We start from the raw sequence: 18,886 nt of genomic DNA, 5'->3' as shown, positions 1-18,886 counted from the left end.
AATGTCTCTAACCTATCACATCCCGGGACACTAAGGGTTAATTTAGTATATCCAATCAACCTAACCTGCACATCTTTGGACTGTGGGAGGAAATTGGAGCACCTGGGGGTGAAAAGATCACTTAATGATCAAATATTGCGCTCAATGTAAGTACATTGAATTAAAGAAGTTATTTTTTTCATATTAAGAGTTCCATCTATATATGTTAAATTGTATGATTAAAACGTGAATCTAATTCATATCTCTGGGCTTTGGGATATGCGAGGGTCACTCTAGCCTCTTGAATTGCAAATTCCAGCAAAACTCCAGCCATGACAAACTTGTTATCACACTGGTTGTATGCCAGCAGCCAACGCATTTGACAATGAACTAATTTATCTATTTAGTCATACAAATTACCAGAGCTCAAAATCCTACAGCAGTTAAAAATGTGCTGTCTGGCTTAATTTCAAGTCTCTTAGTGAAAGGTTGTTCCTCAATTCTCATCTATCAGCTCAGCAAGATCATCCTCAGAACTAAGTCTAGCTTGTTGGTCCTGAACTAACTGGACTGCTGCTTTTCACTGTATCCCTTACTGTGACGAACCAGTCCTGACATTGTCTATTCGCCACTTCTTTGATCTTCCTCAGCTTCTTATTCCATGTACCTGTGTGCTCGGAGCTGTGAATGGATACTCAACATGTCTCCATTTTTGAAAATGCCCAACCCTTTGCAATAATTTTTTTTGGATCTTCTGTGTAAGTGTTGTTTCTTGTTCAAGGTCTGTCCTAACACACCTTGATTTTTTGCACAGGAGTATCATCCAAATCCATCTAGTTCATGATTATTCTATCGGGAAATAAATCTGTCATCCTTACCTGGCCTATTTAACTCCAAATCTATCGGAATGTGGTTGACTCCTGAAATAGTCTAGCAGGCCATTCAGTTCAAGGACAATTAGGCATAGGCAACAAATGCTGGCCTTGCCAGTGATGCCCGCATCCCATGAAAGAATAAATTAAAAAAGGTCCACTCAAGGACTTGATATCAAGTCCAGCCTCTATTTTCACTGCATTCACAATTATTAAAAGGTTGGCCAAAATGCTTTGAAACTGGGTAAGTAGAATGCAGATGAATAAGTTGGTAATAAATGTTTAACACAACAATGAACTATGCTGTTCAGGATGATTTAAAACAGAGTCTAACTATAATAATATGGGATTAATCATCCCTTCATTCTTACATTAGATTTTAGCAAAATATCTTCAGCATTCCATATCTTCCAATCTGTTCAGCTGCATCCCACCAACTATAACGTCTTCATCTTCTTGAAAATTCATAAATAGCCTGACTTTGTCTTCCTTATGTTAACTGGTAATCCAAATTTTCTACTCTCCACTTATGCCTTAATAGTTTGTCTTTGCAAATCTGTTTTAGACATTTCCATAATCATAGTCCTCATAGTTGAAAACCTTATCATATAGGGAGACTCCACCAACCACCCCCCCCCCCTTCCTCCCACCAAATATCATCTTTCCTTATTGCTTCTGGAATTAGATTAAATAAAATGTTGACATGTGCACCATTGTCTCACTCCAAGGATTGATGTTTCCCAAGTTCACTCTCCATTCAGGGATTTTATTATAAATGTCTTTTCAATCAGTTTAACAAGTTTCCCAGGAATACCAATAAAATATGCCCTATCTATTCTCACCATATACTGTCAAAGACCTGCTCAAAGCATAGGAAATTGTTCAATCAATAGATGTTGTGTTCTATAAACTTCTTCAAAATCTGCCTTTTCACAAACAGTTGATCAATCATACTTTGTCCTGGTCTAAAACCAGGCAGTACCACTTCAATATATATGTTTTCATTCTCCTCTGTTGTGTCTTGGTAAATAAGAAACATAGCATCAATTTACCTCTATTTGCAAAGGGCTGTTTCTCCAGAACTGATTCATCTATTATTGTAGTGTCTTGCAAGGACAGGCGATCACCAAATAGATTAAAAAATGAACCATTTATTAACGTAAGTAACTATGTATAGAGACTACTGTACTCCATGACGCCAGACTCCTGACTGGCAAGGAAAATCCACATTCAGCTCCAGGATTCAAGTGCTCCAGCCTGATGGGATGAAGGGGTCACATGATCGTATGCCCTTTCTTGGGGCACACTACTCCAATTATGTTGTGTACCTTGTATAAATTTCCAAAATATTCTTTCCACAATTTGTTCCTCACCAATCCATCCTCAATTATCTGATCATTTGGTTTTTCAAGAACGCAAGAAATAGAAGCAGCAGTAGACCATGTGGCCCATCAACTCACTCTGCCATTCAATATGATTACTGCTGATCTTGGGCTCCAACTCCATTTCCCATCCGCTCCCCAAGTCCCTTAGTTCCCTAAGAGACCAAAAATCTGTCTATTCCAGCCTTAAATGTATTTAGTGATAGAACATCCACAACCCTCTCTGGCAGGGAATTCCAAAATATTCACAATTGTTTGAGTGTAGTAATATACCCTCATCTCAGTGCCAAATAATCATCCCCTTATCTTGACACTGTGCACCCATGTTTTAGATTCTCTGACCAGTGAAACAACCACGATCCTATCAAGCCCCTTCAGAAGCTAGTAGGTTTCAATTTGCATCCAGCCATTATGTCTGTATAATTCTCTTGCCAGCTGATACAGCCCTTGACTTGGGTTTCTTTTAGCATAATTTTCAATTTTTCTTATCTATCTTGGACATTTTTTTCCTCTGGTTAAATTTGCTGCATTTAGGCTTTGTGTCGGTATCTTCATTTCTGTTCAATTTAAAGTTCTTGGTTTTTCATCCAACAACAGGACATGTTCAGTTATCGTTTCTAGTTCTTAGTATTGCGACCCTATATGTGTTCTCGATGCAGTTCTTAATGTTCCAAATTTGATGGTGTTCCACATGTCTTTTACGTCCATTCCTTCAAATCATTGGAAGTCTGATAATCAACTACCACAACAACAACCATCCATCCATCCACAATCACCAGACTGCTACATCCTACCTGTACTGCCTCCAACAAAACAAAATAGCTTCACAGAAGCATAATCAGACAAAAATTGATAAAGAAACAAAGGAAGGAGACATCAAGAGAGGTCACCAAATGTTTGATCAAAATGGTAGATTTTAACATTCGGATGCCTGATTCCTTTAACTGGTCCAGATCCTAATTTTTTTGTTTATAACGTCTGTCCCAGCAACTCTCATGGGCAGGCTCACTGGTGGAAAATGAACTTGCAGTGAGCACAATATTTGATCATTAAGTGATCTTTTCATCGAATCATAGAATTTCTACAGCGTAGAAGGAGGCCATTTGACACATTGAGGCTGCACCGACAATAATCCCACCTAGACCCTATCTGTCTAACCCCGTGTATTTACCTGCTAATCCCCCTGATCTCAGGGGCAATTTCACATTGCCAATCAACCTAACCTGCAAATCCTTAGAGTGTGCAAGGAAACCGGAGCCAAAGTGGAAACCTATGCAGACACGTGGAGAACATGCAAACTCCACAGACAGAAACCCAAGGCCAGAATTGAACCTGAGACCCTGGCACTGTGAGACAGAGATGCTAACCACTGTGCCGCCACACTACAATTAGCTTTTGTCCCAAAACATGCAAATACCTGTGACCCAAGAATTTAAGCAACATGACTGTTGATTGCTTGATGGTACAAACATGTAGCTGACCCTGGTACAATGATTTTTGATACATAAACATGTATCTAAAACTAACAATTGATAGTTCTGGATAAATGTCTTGGTATTTTCCATAATCATAAGAAATAGGAACAGGAGTAGATTATTCGGCCCCTTGAGCCGAACAGTCTACTCCTGTAACCTCTGATTCCCTTGCTAATCAAAAATCTACCTATCTCAACCTTAAACACAAGAACACTCCCCCTATTCACAACCACCGCCCCCCCGACAACCCTCCCCCCAACAGCTCTCTATGGAAAGGAGTTCCAAAGATTCACAACCCTTTGAAAGAAGAAATTCTTCCTCATTTCAGTCTTAAATCAGCACCCCTTTATTCTGAGCCTACACCCTTTGGATCCTGACTCCTCCATGAGGAGAAACATCCTCTCAGCTTTTACCTCATCAAGCCCTTTAAGAATCCAGTATGTTTGTGCAACATGTTCATTTTCTGAAAAATGAGATATCCGATGACATATCTGTTTTGCAGTTGGCTGAGTAATGATAGCTTGAAAATGGTGGTATGTCATAATGCAACTGGCCTAATTAAAGAATAACACTTTTTGCAAAAGCTAAGAAGATAATAACCCTTTATGCAAAGTTTGTTAGACTTATGTAATTTCTATTTTTTAATATCAGGACATGCAGTCAGGGGAGTGATTTGTGGAATCATGTAATTCATGAAATGGCTGCATTTTGTATTTATCAAGGCTCTAAGAAAATAAACTTCAGAAGTGCTTGACATCCCAGTTCCATCAGGCAGAGAGCCATTTCCTGCATGTCTGATACCTCAGGCAATGTCAGTCCCTTTCTAAATAAAGAACTTATAAAGCGAATTATAACATGCTTAGGATATCCCATGGTGTTTTACAGTCAATTAAAAGACTACCTCATCGTCACTGTTGTCATTGGAGGCAGAGACTAATATGTTCATAGCAAGGTTCCCAGAAAGAGCAGATGAATGATCCAAGCATTTTTTTTGGTGCTGCTGAAGGATTTTTTTCTTATTCCTTCGCAGGATGTGAGTTGCTGGCATGACTAATATCTGTTGCTCATCCGTTAATGTCCTTGAGAAGGTGGTGGTGATTGTTTTGCTAGAACATTTCTGATAACTGATAACAACATTATGTGGATTTGGAGCCTTATATGGGCCAGATCAGTTAGGGTATAACGAATTTACTTCCCTAAAAAGACATTAGTGAAGAAGTGAGTTTTTAGTGACAACTTGGTAGTTTCATAGTCACCCTAATGGATAATAACTTTTTATTCCAGATTTATTTAATGAACTGAATTGAAATCTCCTTGACAGAATTTGAACTTGTGTCTTCAAAGCATTAGCCCAGGGTTGCTAGTCCAATAACAAAACTACTAAACCACCATAACGGCCATACTCTTATAGGCGAATGAATGTTAGCCAGACAGCAGGAGAAATCCTTGCTCTCTCTGAAATGAAATTTAATTAGATTTTCCACATCCACCAGGACAAGTCAATCAAACCTCACTTTAACAGTATTGACAATGTTTGGTCAATATGACACTCAAATGTGATTTTGTCCACAAATTCACGACATGGCTTAAATCCACAAAACCTTTGACTCAAGAGTTCAGCATTATTAAGGAAGTTGGGGGTGGGGGGGGGGGGGGGGGGGGGGGAAACGGGGTGGTTGGTCAAGTCTGTTGGAAGAGGTCAGGTTGGGAGTGGGGTTCAGTTGGGTCAAGGGTGAGAATTGGGTCCCCTGGGGAATAGGGGGGTTTAAATCCCAAGGGAGGTCTTGGAATACCATGGTTTGTGGTCTGGGCAGGAGGTGGGAGAGAGCCTTTGGGCGTTGGGCTGTGAGCGGAGATCCCAGGCAGGGATGTGGGAGGCATGGCCGAAAGGCATGGGGGGAGTTGGAAGAGGTTTCAATTCTTCCAAATATTTATGAGTAACTATTAATGTAACCCTGTTGGAACCATCCAACTTTTGGAATTGAATCCATATTTTCAGATGGTTTATAGCACAGGGTAATTGCCCAGAGGAAGCTTGCACTTCTGGACAATTGCAATGCGAATGTTTACCTGTGAAGTTCCAAGAGGGACTCCCCGGCTCATCCTCGGGGGACACGTATCTCCTCCCCCAACCCTTACCAATCCAATGCTGGGTTCGGAAGTTAAGGCCATTTTTTAGCCCAGATATTTAAATCCTTGGGTTTTTGAATCTCGTTTTCTGGAAAAAATGTAGTTTCCAAATTATTCATAAATTTGAATGCTTTTCTCTCAATTTTTATTTTTCATTTTCCCCATTTCTGTCTGCCCTTACACATAGACTCCATTATTTCTTTGAGAGGACAATATGGGAACTCTGTTTGATTCAATGTCTAAATATTTGTTCTGCTGAAAGAATTGAGTTAAGTGGGCCAGGTTAACGTGAGCCGTTCTGAATTTGTCCTTCAGATCAGACATTTAAACCCAAGTTGAAATTCCTAACAAAATAATCAAAGTTATGATATCCTGGCAAACATTCCTCCGTTACCCAACATATCCAAAAGCAGATAAGTTAGTTTCACTGTTTGATTTGATTAAGCACAGCATTTCATTCTTGGATGCCCATTAGGCCTTCTGTGCTGCGATGTTGCCATTTCTGCTCAGAAACCAGGAAACCTTCCCATACTGCAAGATTTCCCTGCAGGCAAGTACCTTGAAAAAGCAAAGCCCTTAATTCATTCCTGGGACATGGGCATCGCTGGCTGGCCAGCATTTACTGCCCATCCCTAGTTGCCCTTCGAAGGCAGGTGAGAGTAAACCACATTGCTGTGGCTTTGGAGTCACATGTAGACCAGACCAATAAGGACAGCAGAGTTTCTTCCCTAAAGGACATTAGTGAACTAGATGGGTTTTTCCAACAATCGACAATGATATCATGGTCAACAGTAGATTCTTAATTTCAGATATTTTCTATTGAGTTCAAATTCCACCATCTGCCGTGGCAGGATTCGAACCCAGGTCCCCAGAACATTAGCTGAGTTTCTGGATTAGTAGTTTAACGATAATACCACTAGGCCATTGCCTCCCTTCTGCATTTTTCTAACTTAAAACAAACACAATGCAGTATCTATTTAATTTGATGCTCCTACATGAGATACACGAATTTCATATTTAATGGAATTACTCTGTCTTCCCAACTGTACCGCAGATTCTCTTTTGGACCAGTCAACCACCTTGGGTCTCATACACAACAAGGTAAGAAGACAAAACCTCAGTTTAACATCTTTGACAGTGGAACATTCAATCAGGGTGGCACTCAAATGTTAGTGTAAGTTTTGTCCAACTTGTGCCTTCATTCTATTGTGTAACAATTTTTGATAAAAGCAAAATACTTTGGATGCTGGAGATCAGAAATAAAAACCGAGGTCAGGATTTTATTGGGTGTCTCCCCTCCCTGGCAGACAAGGCGGAAAATGTACATTGCGATTTACTTCAGTGGGACTGTAATATCCCCTGAGCAAGAGGGGCTGTGAAATCCTGGTCAGAAAGTGCTGGAAAAATCCGTCTGGTCTGGTGGCATATTTGGAGTGAGAAACAGAGTTAGAACTGAATAGAATAGAACACCTACAGTGTACAAGAAGGCAATTCGGCCCATCGAGTCTGTGCCAACAACAATCCCACCCAAGTCCTACGTCTGTAACCCCACCTATTTATCCTGATAATCCCACTGACACTAAGGGGCAATTTAGCATGGCCAATCAACCTAACCCGCACATCTTTGGACAGAGTGAGGAAACCGAAGAACCCAGAGGAAACTCACACAGACATGGGGAGAACATACAGACTCCGCACAGACATTGACCCAAGCCAGGAACCCGGGTCCCTGGCACTATGAGGCAGCAATTCTAACCAATGTGCCACCGTGCACAGTGCTTCAAGTCGAATATGACTTCTTGAGAACACTTGACGCTCTCCAACATTTTTGCTGTCACTTGAGTATCCCTCTGTGCTTTTGGACTGCACAGTCCGAAGGTATTAGTTGATCTTTTGGTTGAGTAAATTGCTTGCCACTCAACCTGTGTGAGATTTTGCATGGCATAACAAAATGCCACATTTTGTTATCACAAATTTTGTTACCACAAAATCATCTAATTATGAGCTGCTCCAAATTTAAGAACAAATTCCAGGAAACTATCTCATGCAAACTTGCCTAGATCATAATTTTTACATTCTTACCCTCTGAACCACAATGGCAATTATGTCCTTCTTCCTCTATCCACAATACTCTAATCATATATATGTGCTTCCTATTATCTTTCCAACCGTAAGCTGTACAGTATATTGAATGTTTTTGTTATTCTTTCATGGGACGTTGCCCAGCTCTAATTGTCCTTGAGAACATGGAAATGATCCACTTTCTTGAACCACTGCAGTCTTTCTGCCATAGATTCACCCAAAGTGCTGTTAGGGAAGTTGTTCCAGGTTCTTGACCCAGTGAAATTGAATGAACAGCATTATAGTTCCAAGCCAGGAATGGTCTGTGGCTTGGAGAGAAACTTGCAGGTGATGGTCTGATGGTCTTCCCATGCACTTGCTGCCCTTGCCCTTCGAGGTGATAGAGATTGTGGCTTTGGAAGGTCCTGTCATAGAAGGCTTGGTAAGTTTGCTACAGTGCATCTTGTATTTGGTACACACTGCTGCCATTATAGATAACTTCACAATTATTCATATTATATTCCATCTGCCATACCCATTCACTTTGCCTATCCAAGTCTGCTTGAAACTTCCTTGCATCCTCCTCATAATTTACATTTCTACCTAGTTTTGAGTACTGTCACACTCATCCAGGCAATTGGAAATTATTTCATCATAATCCTGACACATGCCTTGTAGATGGCGGACAGTCTTTGGGCAGTCAAGAGGTGAGTTACTCACCACAGAACTCCAAGCCTCTGACCTGCTCTTGTGGTCACAATATTTATACGGCCAGCCCAGTTGTGTTTCTGGTAAATGATAAACTCCCACATGTTGATAGTCGGTGAGTCAGCAATGGAAATACTGTACCACTGAATGTCAAGAGGTGATGGTGAGATTGTCTCTTGTTGGAGAATGCCTGGCATGGCATTTGTGTGGCATGCATGCTACCTGCCACTTATCATCCCAAATATAAATGTTGTCCAGATCCTACTTGTGAAAAAAACAGCAAGCATTTTACCAAAAGATGATGATGCCCGCCACCTATATTCATACTTCACTATTTCCTCCCCTACCCTCAATAGTTTTAAAACATTCAGGTCTGTCATGACCCTCGAAGTTTTGAATAGGTTATATTTCATTAAGTTATTTGAACAAAATTATAAGCTGCATGAGTTGAAAACACACTCATTCTTACTGTAGGCATAGGACATTCTGTCAATTCAAGAGAGGGCCAATACATTCCTCCTCTTTCTCCATCTTGTATTTTCACTGATACTCCTTTCTGTGCAGTCACTGATACCACTTTCCTTCCTTTTCAGCCCTTTTCCATTCTTCTTCGTCCTGTACAGCTCATCCACGTATTTTAGCTTCCTCTACTGGCAGTTAAGACGATTCCAACTCTGTACATGTTCTTCTGCCTTTTGGTGCTCATAGCAACTGCTATTTGTTCTGGTAACTTATTTAAAACATCCTATTTGGATCTGCAAGTGATATTTACCCCACTCACTGCCATCAATGGTTTCATTTCCAGCATTGCCCCAGTATCTTACAAGGTGACGACTCATATGTTGGCACATTGGACTTACTCAAAACAAAGTCACTGAAGAGACTTCAGTGCTTTTTTTTAATTCATTCTTGGGATGTGAGTGTTGCTGACAAGGTCAGCCTTTACTTCCCATCTCTAATTGTGCTTGAGAAGATAGTGGTAAGCCAATTTCTTGGACTGCTGTTGTCTGTATGCTGCAGCTGTTAGGTGGTAGTGTTAGGAAGAAAGTTCTAGTATTTGATCAGTGACTCTGAAGAAATGGTGAGATATTTCCCAGTCATGCTCGTATGTGAATTGAAGGGGAAATTGCAGGTGATGTTCACATGCGTCTCCTGCCCTGATCCTTTTAGGCAGTAGAAATTGTGGGTTTGGAAGGTGCTGTTGTAGGAGTCTTAGAGAGTTGCTACAGTGCATCCTGTAGATGCTACATACTGGTGCTCCTGTGAACCAATGGTGAACATAATGTGAAGATGCTGGCATTGGACTGATATCAAATAAAGCAGTTAGACTTTAACCTGGTGTTGTGAAACTTCTTACTGTGCCCAATGGTGGAGGGAGAGAATGTGTAAGGTTGTGGATTGGGTGACAAATCAAGCAGGGGCTTTGTCTTAGATGGTGTTGACCTTCTTGAGTGTTGTGGAGCTGCACTCATCTTGCAAGCGGAGAGTATTCTATCACATTCCTGACTTGTGCCTTGGAAATGGTGAACAGGCTTTAATGAGTTATAAGGGGAGGCTGGATAGACTGGGACTTGTTTCTCTGGAGGATAGAAGGTTGAGAGGTGATCTTACAGAGGTCTACAAAATAATGAGGGGCGTAGACATGGTAGACAGTCAATATCTTTTCCCAAAAGTCGGGAAGTCTAAAACTAGAGGGCATGGGTTTAAGGAGAGAGGGGAGAAATACAAAAGGATTCAAAGGGGCAATTTTTTTCACACAGAGGGTGGTGAGTGTCTGGAACAAGCTGCCAGAAGTAGTAGTAGAGGTGGGTCCAATTTTGTCTTTTAAAAAACATTTTGACAGTTATAAGGGTAAGATGGGTATACAGGGATATGGGCCAAATGTGGACTAGCTTAGAGCTTTAAAAAAAAGGACAGCATAGACAAGTTGGGCTGTAGGGCCTGTTTCTATGCTGGAAATCTCTATGACTCTATGAGTCAGGAGATGAATTACTCAAGACTGAATTCCCAGTCTCCTACCTGCTCTTGTAGCCACACTACTAATAAAGCTGGTCCAATTAAGTTTCCAGGTATACAATCTAGCAAGAGGTACTGAGGACAAAACTACAATCAACTAATGTCAAAGAAAGAATGGAGCTTACCATGCACGGAGTAATTTAACAAGCAACAGTTTGTCAATTGCCTCTCGGCCTGGGACATATTAATGCTCCAAAGCAGAAATTCAATTCAGTAATCAGGCAAAACAAAGTGACTGATAATTTTCAGATGAAACAATCCTACCTTGTGTCTTGCAAGCTACTGAGCTCCAATCTTTATTTGAAAATCAGGAATTAAAGTTTTGCCTTTACGCTGGTCATGTTTAAAAGTACATTTATCCTTTCGTCCCATAGCAATATATGACAGAAATCTGCCCATTTTCGCACAGCCTTCATTTTACACAAAGAAGAAACATTACAAGTTCTAACCTAGGACTAGTGATAGGTTCAGATATAAGTAAGAGGCTAATGTCCAGCTTGCAAATACCCACCAAACAATAGTGCATTGTCATTCATCCAAACATTATCACTGACCTTACTGTCAGCTTCTTGATTTGGCTTTGGAAATTTCAACCTAATTTACACACAGCTCAATTAATTATAATGGCAGATAAACAAAGAAACATTTGCGATCAACAAAAAACTCAGAAGTTGATAAAGAAGGGTAGGAGAAACTATGAAGCTGGGCTAGCGCTTAATATAAAAAAGGATAGCAAGAGTTTTTATAAATACATAAAAAGGAAGAGGCTGGCTAGGGTGAACGTTGGACCCTTAGAGAATGAGAGGAGGGACTTAGTGGTAGGGGATGGGGAAATGGCTGAGGTCTTGAATAACTTTTTTGTTTCGGTCTTCACGGAGGAAGACGTGAATAATTTGCCGGGTGTTAGCGATGGAAAGGTGGTAGGACTGGAGGGTCTCAATGACATTATTGTTACTAGAGAGGCGGTGCTCGACAGACTGGAGGGACTGATTGTGGACAAGTCCCCAGGACCGGATGGAATGCATCCGAGGGTTCTGAAAGAAATGGCAGAGGTGATAGTGGATGCCTTGGTGGTTATTTTCCAAACGTCGCTGGATTCCGGGGAAGTGCCAGAGGATTGGAAAACGGCTAATGTTACGCCGTTGTTTAAGAAGGGTGCCAGGCAAAAGGCAGGGAATTATAGGCCGGTTAGTTCAACGTCTGTTGTAGGTAAAATGTTAGAATCCGTCATCAAGGAGGAAATAGCGAGGCATCTTGAGGGGAATTGCTTGATAGAGCAGACGCAGCACGGTTTCGTTAAGGGGAAGTCATGTCTGACAAATTTATTGGAGTTCTATGAGGATGTGTCTAGGGCGGTGGATAGAGGAGAGCCGGTGGATATGGTCTTTCTTGATTTTCAGAAGGCGTTTGACAAGGTACCTCACAAGAGGTTACTGCAGAAGGTAAGGGGGCATGGAGTTGGGGGTAGGGTGTTAGTGTGGATAGAGGATTGGTTGTCAAATAGGAGGCAGAAAGTGGGGGTTAATGGGTGCTATTCAGATTGGCGGTTGGTGACTAGTGGAGTGCCCCAGGGGTCGGTGCTGGGGCCTCAGCTATTTATCATTTATATAGATGATCTGGAGGAGGGAACCGAGTGTATGGTGTCGAAATTTGCTGATGACACCAAGATTGGTGGAACGGCAAATTGCGCGAAGAGTGTGGAGAGTCTGCAGAAGGATCTAGATAGGCTGGGCGAATGGGCCAGGAACTGGCAAATGGAATTTAATGTTGGCAAGTGCGAGGTGGTCCACTTTGGTAGGAATAATGGTAGGAAGGATTATTACTTACGTGGCAAAAAATTGCAGCAGGCGACGGTGCAGAGGACCTCGGGGTCCTTGTGCATGAGTCGCAAAAAGCCAGCCTGCAGGTGCAGCAGGTGGTCAGGAAGGCTAATGGGATGCTGGCCTTCATAGCGAGGGGGATTGAATATAAAAGTAGGGAGGTCTTCCTGCAGCTGTATAGGGCATTGGTGAGGCCACAGCTGGAGTACTGTGTGCAGTTTTGGTCGCTGTACTTACGCAAGGATATTTTGGCCTTGGAGGGAGTGCAGAGGAGGTTTACTAGGCTGATGCCGGAGTTGAGCTATGAGGAGAGGCTGAATAAACTAGGCTTGTACTTGTTAGAGTTTAGAAGAATGAGGGGAGATCTCATTGAGACATATAAGATGATGAATGGGATGGATAGGATAGAGGTGGAGAGACTCTTCCCGCTCAGAAAGGACAGTAGGACTAGGGAGCACAGCCTCAAGATAAAGGGGGGATGGTTTAGAACGGAGTTGAGGAGGAACTTCTTCACTCAAAGGGTGGTGAATCTCTGGAATTCTCTGCCCGTTGAGGTGGTGGAGGCTGCCTCGCTAAATATTTTTAAGACGCGGGTTGATGGGTTTTTGATAAGCGAGGGGATTAAGGGTTATGGGGAGAGGGCGGGAATGTGGAACTGAGCCACGACAGATCAGCCGTGATCTTATTGAATGGTGGGGCAGGCTCGAAGGGCTAGATGGCCTACTCCTATTTCTTATGTTCTTATGTTCATTGCCAAACAGGGTGCGGCCTAATCTGGGGAGTACAGATGAGTGAGAAGACAATATTTATTACAAGAACCTATCTCTATTTACAGACAGGCATGAACATTAGGAGGAAATGAAGGCTACCTAGGAACTGAATACAATCCAGTGTAATAATAACTGCCAATCATTAGCAAATACATCGACATTTAAATATGGTTCAATTTAATGGCTGGAGTTTTCCGGCCCTTCACGATGGTGGGACCCGCCAACAGTGCATCACCCCCATGGACTTCCCAGGACTGAGGGGTGCATTCAAACACAAACCCTGCTAACAACGGCAGGACCAGAAGCTCCTGCTGCTGGCCAAAGGAGGGCCACCTCTGCCACCATGAACCACGCAGCATGTTTGTTTGTACAGGCATGTCTGATCCTACAATACAGTTCCAGGCTAGCATTTTGCTGCAACGCAGTAAGTTACTCGAGTTTGCTGCATTCCAAAAGACTAAATCAGAATAAAGGACCAGGAATAAGCTATCCAGCTCCTCAAAGCTTGTTCTGGCATTCTATTGAATCATGCTACTTCAACTGCATTTATTGGCCTTTGTTCCCTCTCTCTTGACACTCTTACAAGAGCAACTTGGATCTATACAGCAACTTAAACAAACCATTCCAAGAATCTACATAGAGGCATTGTGGAAAAACCATATGACACCAAAAAGGGATAGGAAAGTAGATGAAGGGATCAGTTTTTAGGAGTGTCTTGAAGAAAGGAAGAAGTGTGTAGATGTTTAGGGAGGAAATCTCAGAGCTTGGGGCCTAGACAGCTGAAGGTGCAGCCACCAACAAAATCCACCAATATCAGTCTTTGACATTGTAACTCTCCCAGTTGCTACAGACTTTCAGAGGATTTCTAGATTTCCACTATCCCTCTTGTGAATAAGTGTTTCCTGATTGCACTTTAATGGCCAAACTCCAATTTTAGATTGTGACCCATCAAATCTCTTTATCTCCTGATGCCGCATGGGTCGGTGCTGGGGCCTCAACTGTTTACCATTTACATAGATGATCTGGAGGAGGGGGCTGAGTGTAGGGTGACGAAATTTGCTGATGACACAAAGATGAGTGGAAAAGCAAATTGCGTGGAGGGTGTGGAAAGTCTGCAGAGAGATCTGGATAGGCTGAGCGAGTGGGCGAGGACCTAGCAGATGGAGTATAATGTTAGCAAGTGTGATGTTATCCACTTTGGTAGAAATAATAGTAGGAGGGATTATTACTTAAAAGGCAAAAAGCTGCAGCGTGCTACAGTGCAGAGGGACCTGGGGGTCCTTGTGCATGAATCGCAAAAACCCAGTCTGCAGGTGCAGCAGATGATCAAGAAGGCAAATGGAATGTTGGCCTTTATAGCGAGGGGGATAGAATATAAAAGTAGGGAGGTCTTGCTGCAACTGTACAGGGTACTGGTGAGGCCGCAGCTGGAGTACTGTGTGCAGTTTTGGTCGCCGCACTTGCGGAAGGATATATTGACCTTGGAGGGAGTGCAGAGAAGGTTCACTGGGCTGATACCAGAGATGAGGGAGTTGGCCTATGAAGAGAGACTGAATAGATTGGGTTCGTACTCGTTGGAGTTTAGAAGGCTGAGGGGAGACCTTATAGACACATATAAGATAATGGAGGGGATAAATAGGGTAGAGGTAGAGAGATTCTTCCCGCTTAGAAACGATTGCAGGACTAGAGGGCACAGCCTCAAGATAAGGGGGGGTGCAGTTTAGATCGGAGTTGAGGAGGAACTTCGTCACTCAAAGGGTAGTGAATCTCTGGAATTCTCTGCCCGTTGAAGTGGTGGAGGCTACCTCGCTGAATATATTTTAGTCATGGGTAGATAGGTTTTTGATAGACAGGGGAATTAAGAGTTATGGGGAGAAAGTGGGAAAGTGGAACTGATCCACTTCAGATCAGCCATGATCTTATTGAATAGCGGGGCAGGCTCGAAGGGCTAGATGGCCTACTCCTGTTCCTATTTCTTATGTTCTTATGTTCTTTTAAACAACTTAATCAGATCACTTCTCAAGCTGAGAAAATCAAGTGGACTTAGGGCAGGTTTTTAAAACACTGTATGCGTCTCGTGAATCTGCAGTGTCCTCTGCAAAGTTAGTATACAATTCTTGAAACTCTCAGTGTCTAAAGCAGAATGTAGTTCTCCACATGGAGTCTGATCAAAGCTTCCCTCTTTGACTCGTCAGCTCCTCTGAGAGAAAGGCTATCAGTCTTGGATTTTTTTGGAGATTTGGTAATTTGCTTTCTATGATTTAAGCATACAGACATCAAAATCTCTTTATTCCTCCTCCACGGTTCCTAGTTTTGTTTCATTGTGAAAGTGTCTTTCTTGGGACCAATGTGGGAGACCTCAAACTTCCCTATACTGAACTCTGCCTGCCAGGTTTTCCCACTTACTTAATCTGCCAATGTTCTTTGTAAATGCAGTGAGTGACTCAATGCCAACAACTTTGTCTGTAATATGCCAATCGATTCTCTTAATAGCAGAATCATGGCCAAAATACAATGCTTCAATGTTCTCAATTCTGGTTGTTCCCCTTCACTTAACCTTGTTATTCTATGAAAAGAGAAAAAGACTGTGTGCATTTTAAATGATCATTTCTGGTGTAAGGAAGGCAGATTACAATCAGATTTAAAGCCAGACGATATATAATGTGTTTTATTATTGCAGCCTTCATATTATGACAATCAATAACTTTAGAATTACCGTCTTTTTAGTTGACATTTTTTTACACGAGAAGCTAAGGCACACCAAGGAAACACTTATTGCGTAAAGAACACCATAATCACAGTGCTGCATCCATCGTTCACTGGCATTCACAGCATTGTCCCAGAACAAAATGACATTGACAGCCCTGCCTCATTCCTCTTGGACTGACAGAACTGTTTCTTGCACAGATCTGACCTACATTCACACACCATTACCCTATATCCAGGTGTGCAAAATCCTGCTCAGCAACTGGATATCATCTATATTCATTGCTGTAAACCCAAATCTAATCCACAGTCACAACACTGTTCTTTACCAAGGTCTGAACCACATTCTCACAATCCAGCATCTGCACTGAGACAGAACAGACCAAACAATCTGGAAACATTGGCTGTGAAAATAGGGCAGCAGTCAAGATGTTTCCAAAGAACTGATGGTTCTCCATCCCTATCCACAGCTATCTAATTATCCCCAAAGGTTCCACAGACCTCCCGCAATCCTCAGCCCCATCACTGTCCCAATCCTCAGCCCCATCATTGCCCCAAATCCAATCCTCAGCCCCAGCACTGTCCCAAACACAATCCCCATCACTGTCCCAAACACAATCCCCATCACTGTCCCAAACACAATCCCCATCACTGTCCCAAACACAATCCCCATCACTGTCCCAAACACAATCCCCATCACTGTCCCAAACACAATCCCCATCACTGTCCCAAACATAAACCCCATCATGTCCCAAACACAATTCCCACCATGTCACAAACACAATCCCCATCACTGTCACAAACACAATCCCCATCACTGTCACAAACACAATCCCCATCACTGTCCCAAACATAAACCCCATCACGTACCAAACACAATTCCCACCATGTCCCAAACACAATCCCCATCACTGTCCCAAACATAAACCCCATCATGTACCAAACACAATTCCCACCATGTCCCAAACACAATCCCCATCACTGCCTCAAACTCAATTCTCAGCCCCACCACTGCTTCCCAAGCTACTTCTCCCTTCTGCCTGCCGGATTGCTGCCCCTGTCCTCCTGTTCCCGCCCTGCTGGGCAGCAACGCCCGGCTGCGGGGGACCTGCAGGAATTTATGGAAATATCCATCGCAATACGACAAACAGCGGGCGGCAGCAGCAGTGGAGCCCGGAGCTGGAAAATAACCCCCTCCCTCCACGCTCACATCTTTACCTGACTGCAAAACGAAATATATTCCACTCCTGTTACAAAAACATCACAAACCCTAAAATGGTGCACATTTCAGAATTCTAAATAAATGACAGCTAGAACGAATCTGGGAAGAAATATATTTTTCATTTTGCATTTTTCTTTTGCTCTGTGCCAGTAGCAGGGCACCTTGCAAACAAAAAAAATGTCCATTCTGATTCTTTTCTGCCAAGGCATTTCAACAAGAATCGCTCCTTGGGGAGGAGAGTGGATGGTGAAATGTAAAAGGCTGCGATGAATGAGCCGGAGCTAGTGCTAATTCACCCTGGCAGGGGTGATGCTCAGATACTCACACCACCAGGCGGGAGATCATCCAGGAGACCATGGCGAAGGCTGGAGCTTGCGGCCGCCAATGTGTTCTGCGGCTAGATCCAGTGTTCGAGTGCCGGTCCCTTGCCCCTTGCTGTTGCTGCGCCTTGTTATCTCCTTTACCACTGGGCAATCTCCAGGCCAGGCGGAGTTCCGGCTCACAAGCCGCTTCAAATGGGAGTGACGCACACAGCAGCCTTGTTCTTTGACAATGTAAAAAAAATTAATAAATAAATCGCTTTCCCTGTATCTCTGTGAGAACCTGGTTTTCCTCCTAAACGTGTGTGTGTGTGTGTGGCTTTCTCTTTTTGCTGCTGATGTTGTCTGCTCACTATAAACAACATGGGTCCCCCAATAGCGGTTTTGCTATCTGCCTCTCAATCTGTGCTGATTCAATGTTATCCGACTGGTTAAAGTTCTCACATTGTGACTGGATCTATCTGCATGGGGAGATCTTTTCTTATGAGGCCCACAATCACAGCAGCATTTATTTTAACATTTTAATAAAAGCCAAATACTACCGATGCTGGAAATCTGAAATAAAAACAGGGAAAATGCTGGAAAAAAAAACTCAGCAGGTTGCCAGAGAAATTGAATTAACTCGGGGGTCCTTGCACTCGGAACATTAACTCTGTTTTTCTCTCCACAGATGCTGCCGGATCTGCTGGGTTTTTCGAGCATTTTCTGCTTTTATTCATTTTAATGTTATTTGTTATAATATTGAGTGTGATCAAATGTAGCCCACAGTCCACCATCCCTTTTCAGGTCATTTTATCTGTGCTTTTCCCTTGTCTCCATAGCCTGTAACCATCAGGCCCAAACCAAGCATGGACAAATAAAGCCAACATCATTCTATCTTAAAGTATTCATCCATACTATCACAAACAGAATTTATGTTTCTTTTCATTGCCCATGATCAATATGTTTGAGTGTAAAAGGTATGCAATTCCTTACCCTGAGTGATTGTCCCAGTTTAAATAATCTCAGCAGCAATTTTTGTGAGTTTAACAAAATCAGAAGGCTATTTATTATCACATACTTGTCCTGAATGTTTAAAACACAACATCTCACTCACTTTGAGGGTGGCACGTTGATGATATGGGTTACCTGCTTCAGACATGAATGATGATGCCTGTGCAGAGGCCTGTGTCTGAGGTGGAGACTCACTAAATTGAGGCCCATGTAGCTATCTGCACGATAGTAGAGACGTGTATTGAGCCCCTCAGGATGCAATTCAAGTGCCTGGACAATCTAGCGGGGCCCTCCAATGTAGCCCAGTGATCTGTTCCCGCATAGTGGTCATGTGCTGTGCCTTGCACAATCTGGCTCTACAGCGAAGTGACCTCCTGGAGGAAGAGGAGGATTTGGAGACTGACCAGCCAGCCGTCACTGGGGAGGCTGACC

General features: G+C 42.6%; 1 protein-coding gene across 3 annotated transcripts in view; it reads right to left on the bottom strand.

Annotated features, from left to right (window-relative positions):
- LOC145351931 (receptor expression-enhancing protein 2-like) overlaps window positions 1-18,886 on the bottom strand; it is a 176,644-nt gene that overhangs the window by 109,933 nt on the left and 47,825 nt on the right. Inside the window, exon 2 of one of the 3 annotated variants that reach the window (XM_080201725.1) lies at window positions 17,467-17,685. The exons of 1 other annotated variant lie outside the window; for it this stretch is intronic. In XM_080201725.1, the coding sequence (XP_080057851.1) occupies window positions 17,467-17,498 (32 nt within the window). In that variant the 5' untranslated portion in view covers window positions 17,499-17,685. Of the gene's footprint in view, window positions 1-17,466; window positions 17,687-18,886 lie in introns of those variants that run through there. One more of the 3 variants, XM_080201724.1, reaches the window with a different exon arrangement.

Source organism: Carcharhinus amblyrhynchos, chromosome 13 (genome assembly GCF_965287045.1).
Source record: "Carcharhinus amblyrhynchos chromosome 13, sCarAmb.v2.hapA, whole genome shotgun sequence".
In the NCBI taxonomy this organism is placed as follows: domain Eukaryota; kingdom Metazoa; phylum Chordata; class Chondrichthyes; order Carcharhiniformes; family Carcharhinidae; genus Carcharhinus; species Carcharhinus amblyrhynchos.
This window is presented reverse-complemented; position numbering and strand designations above follow the sequence as displayed.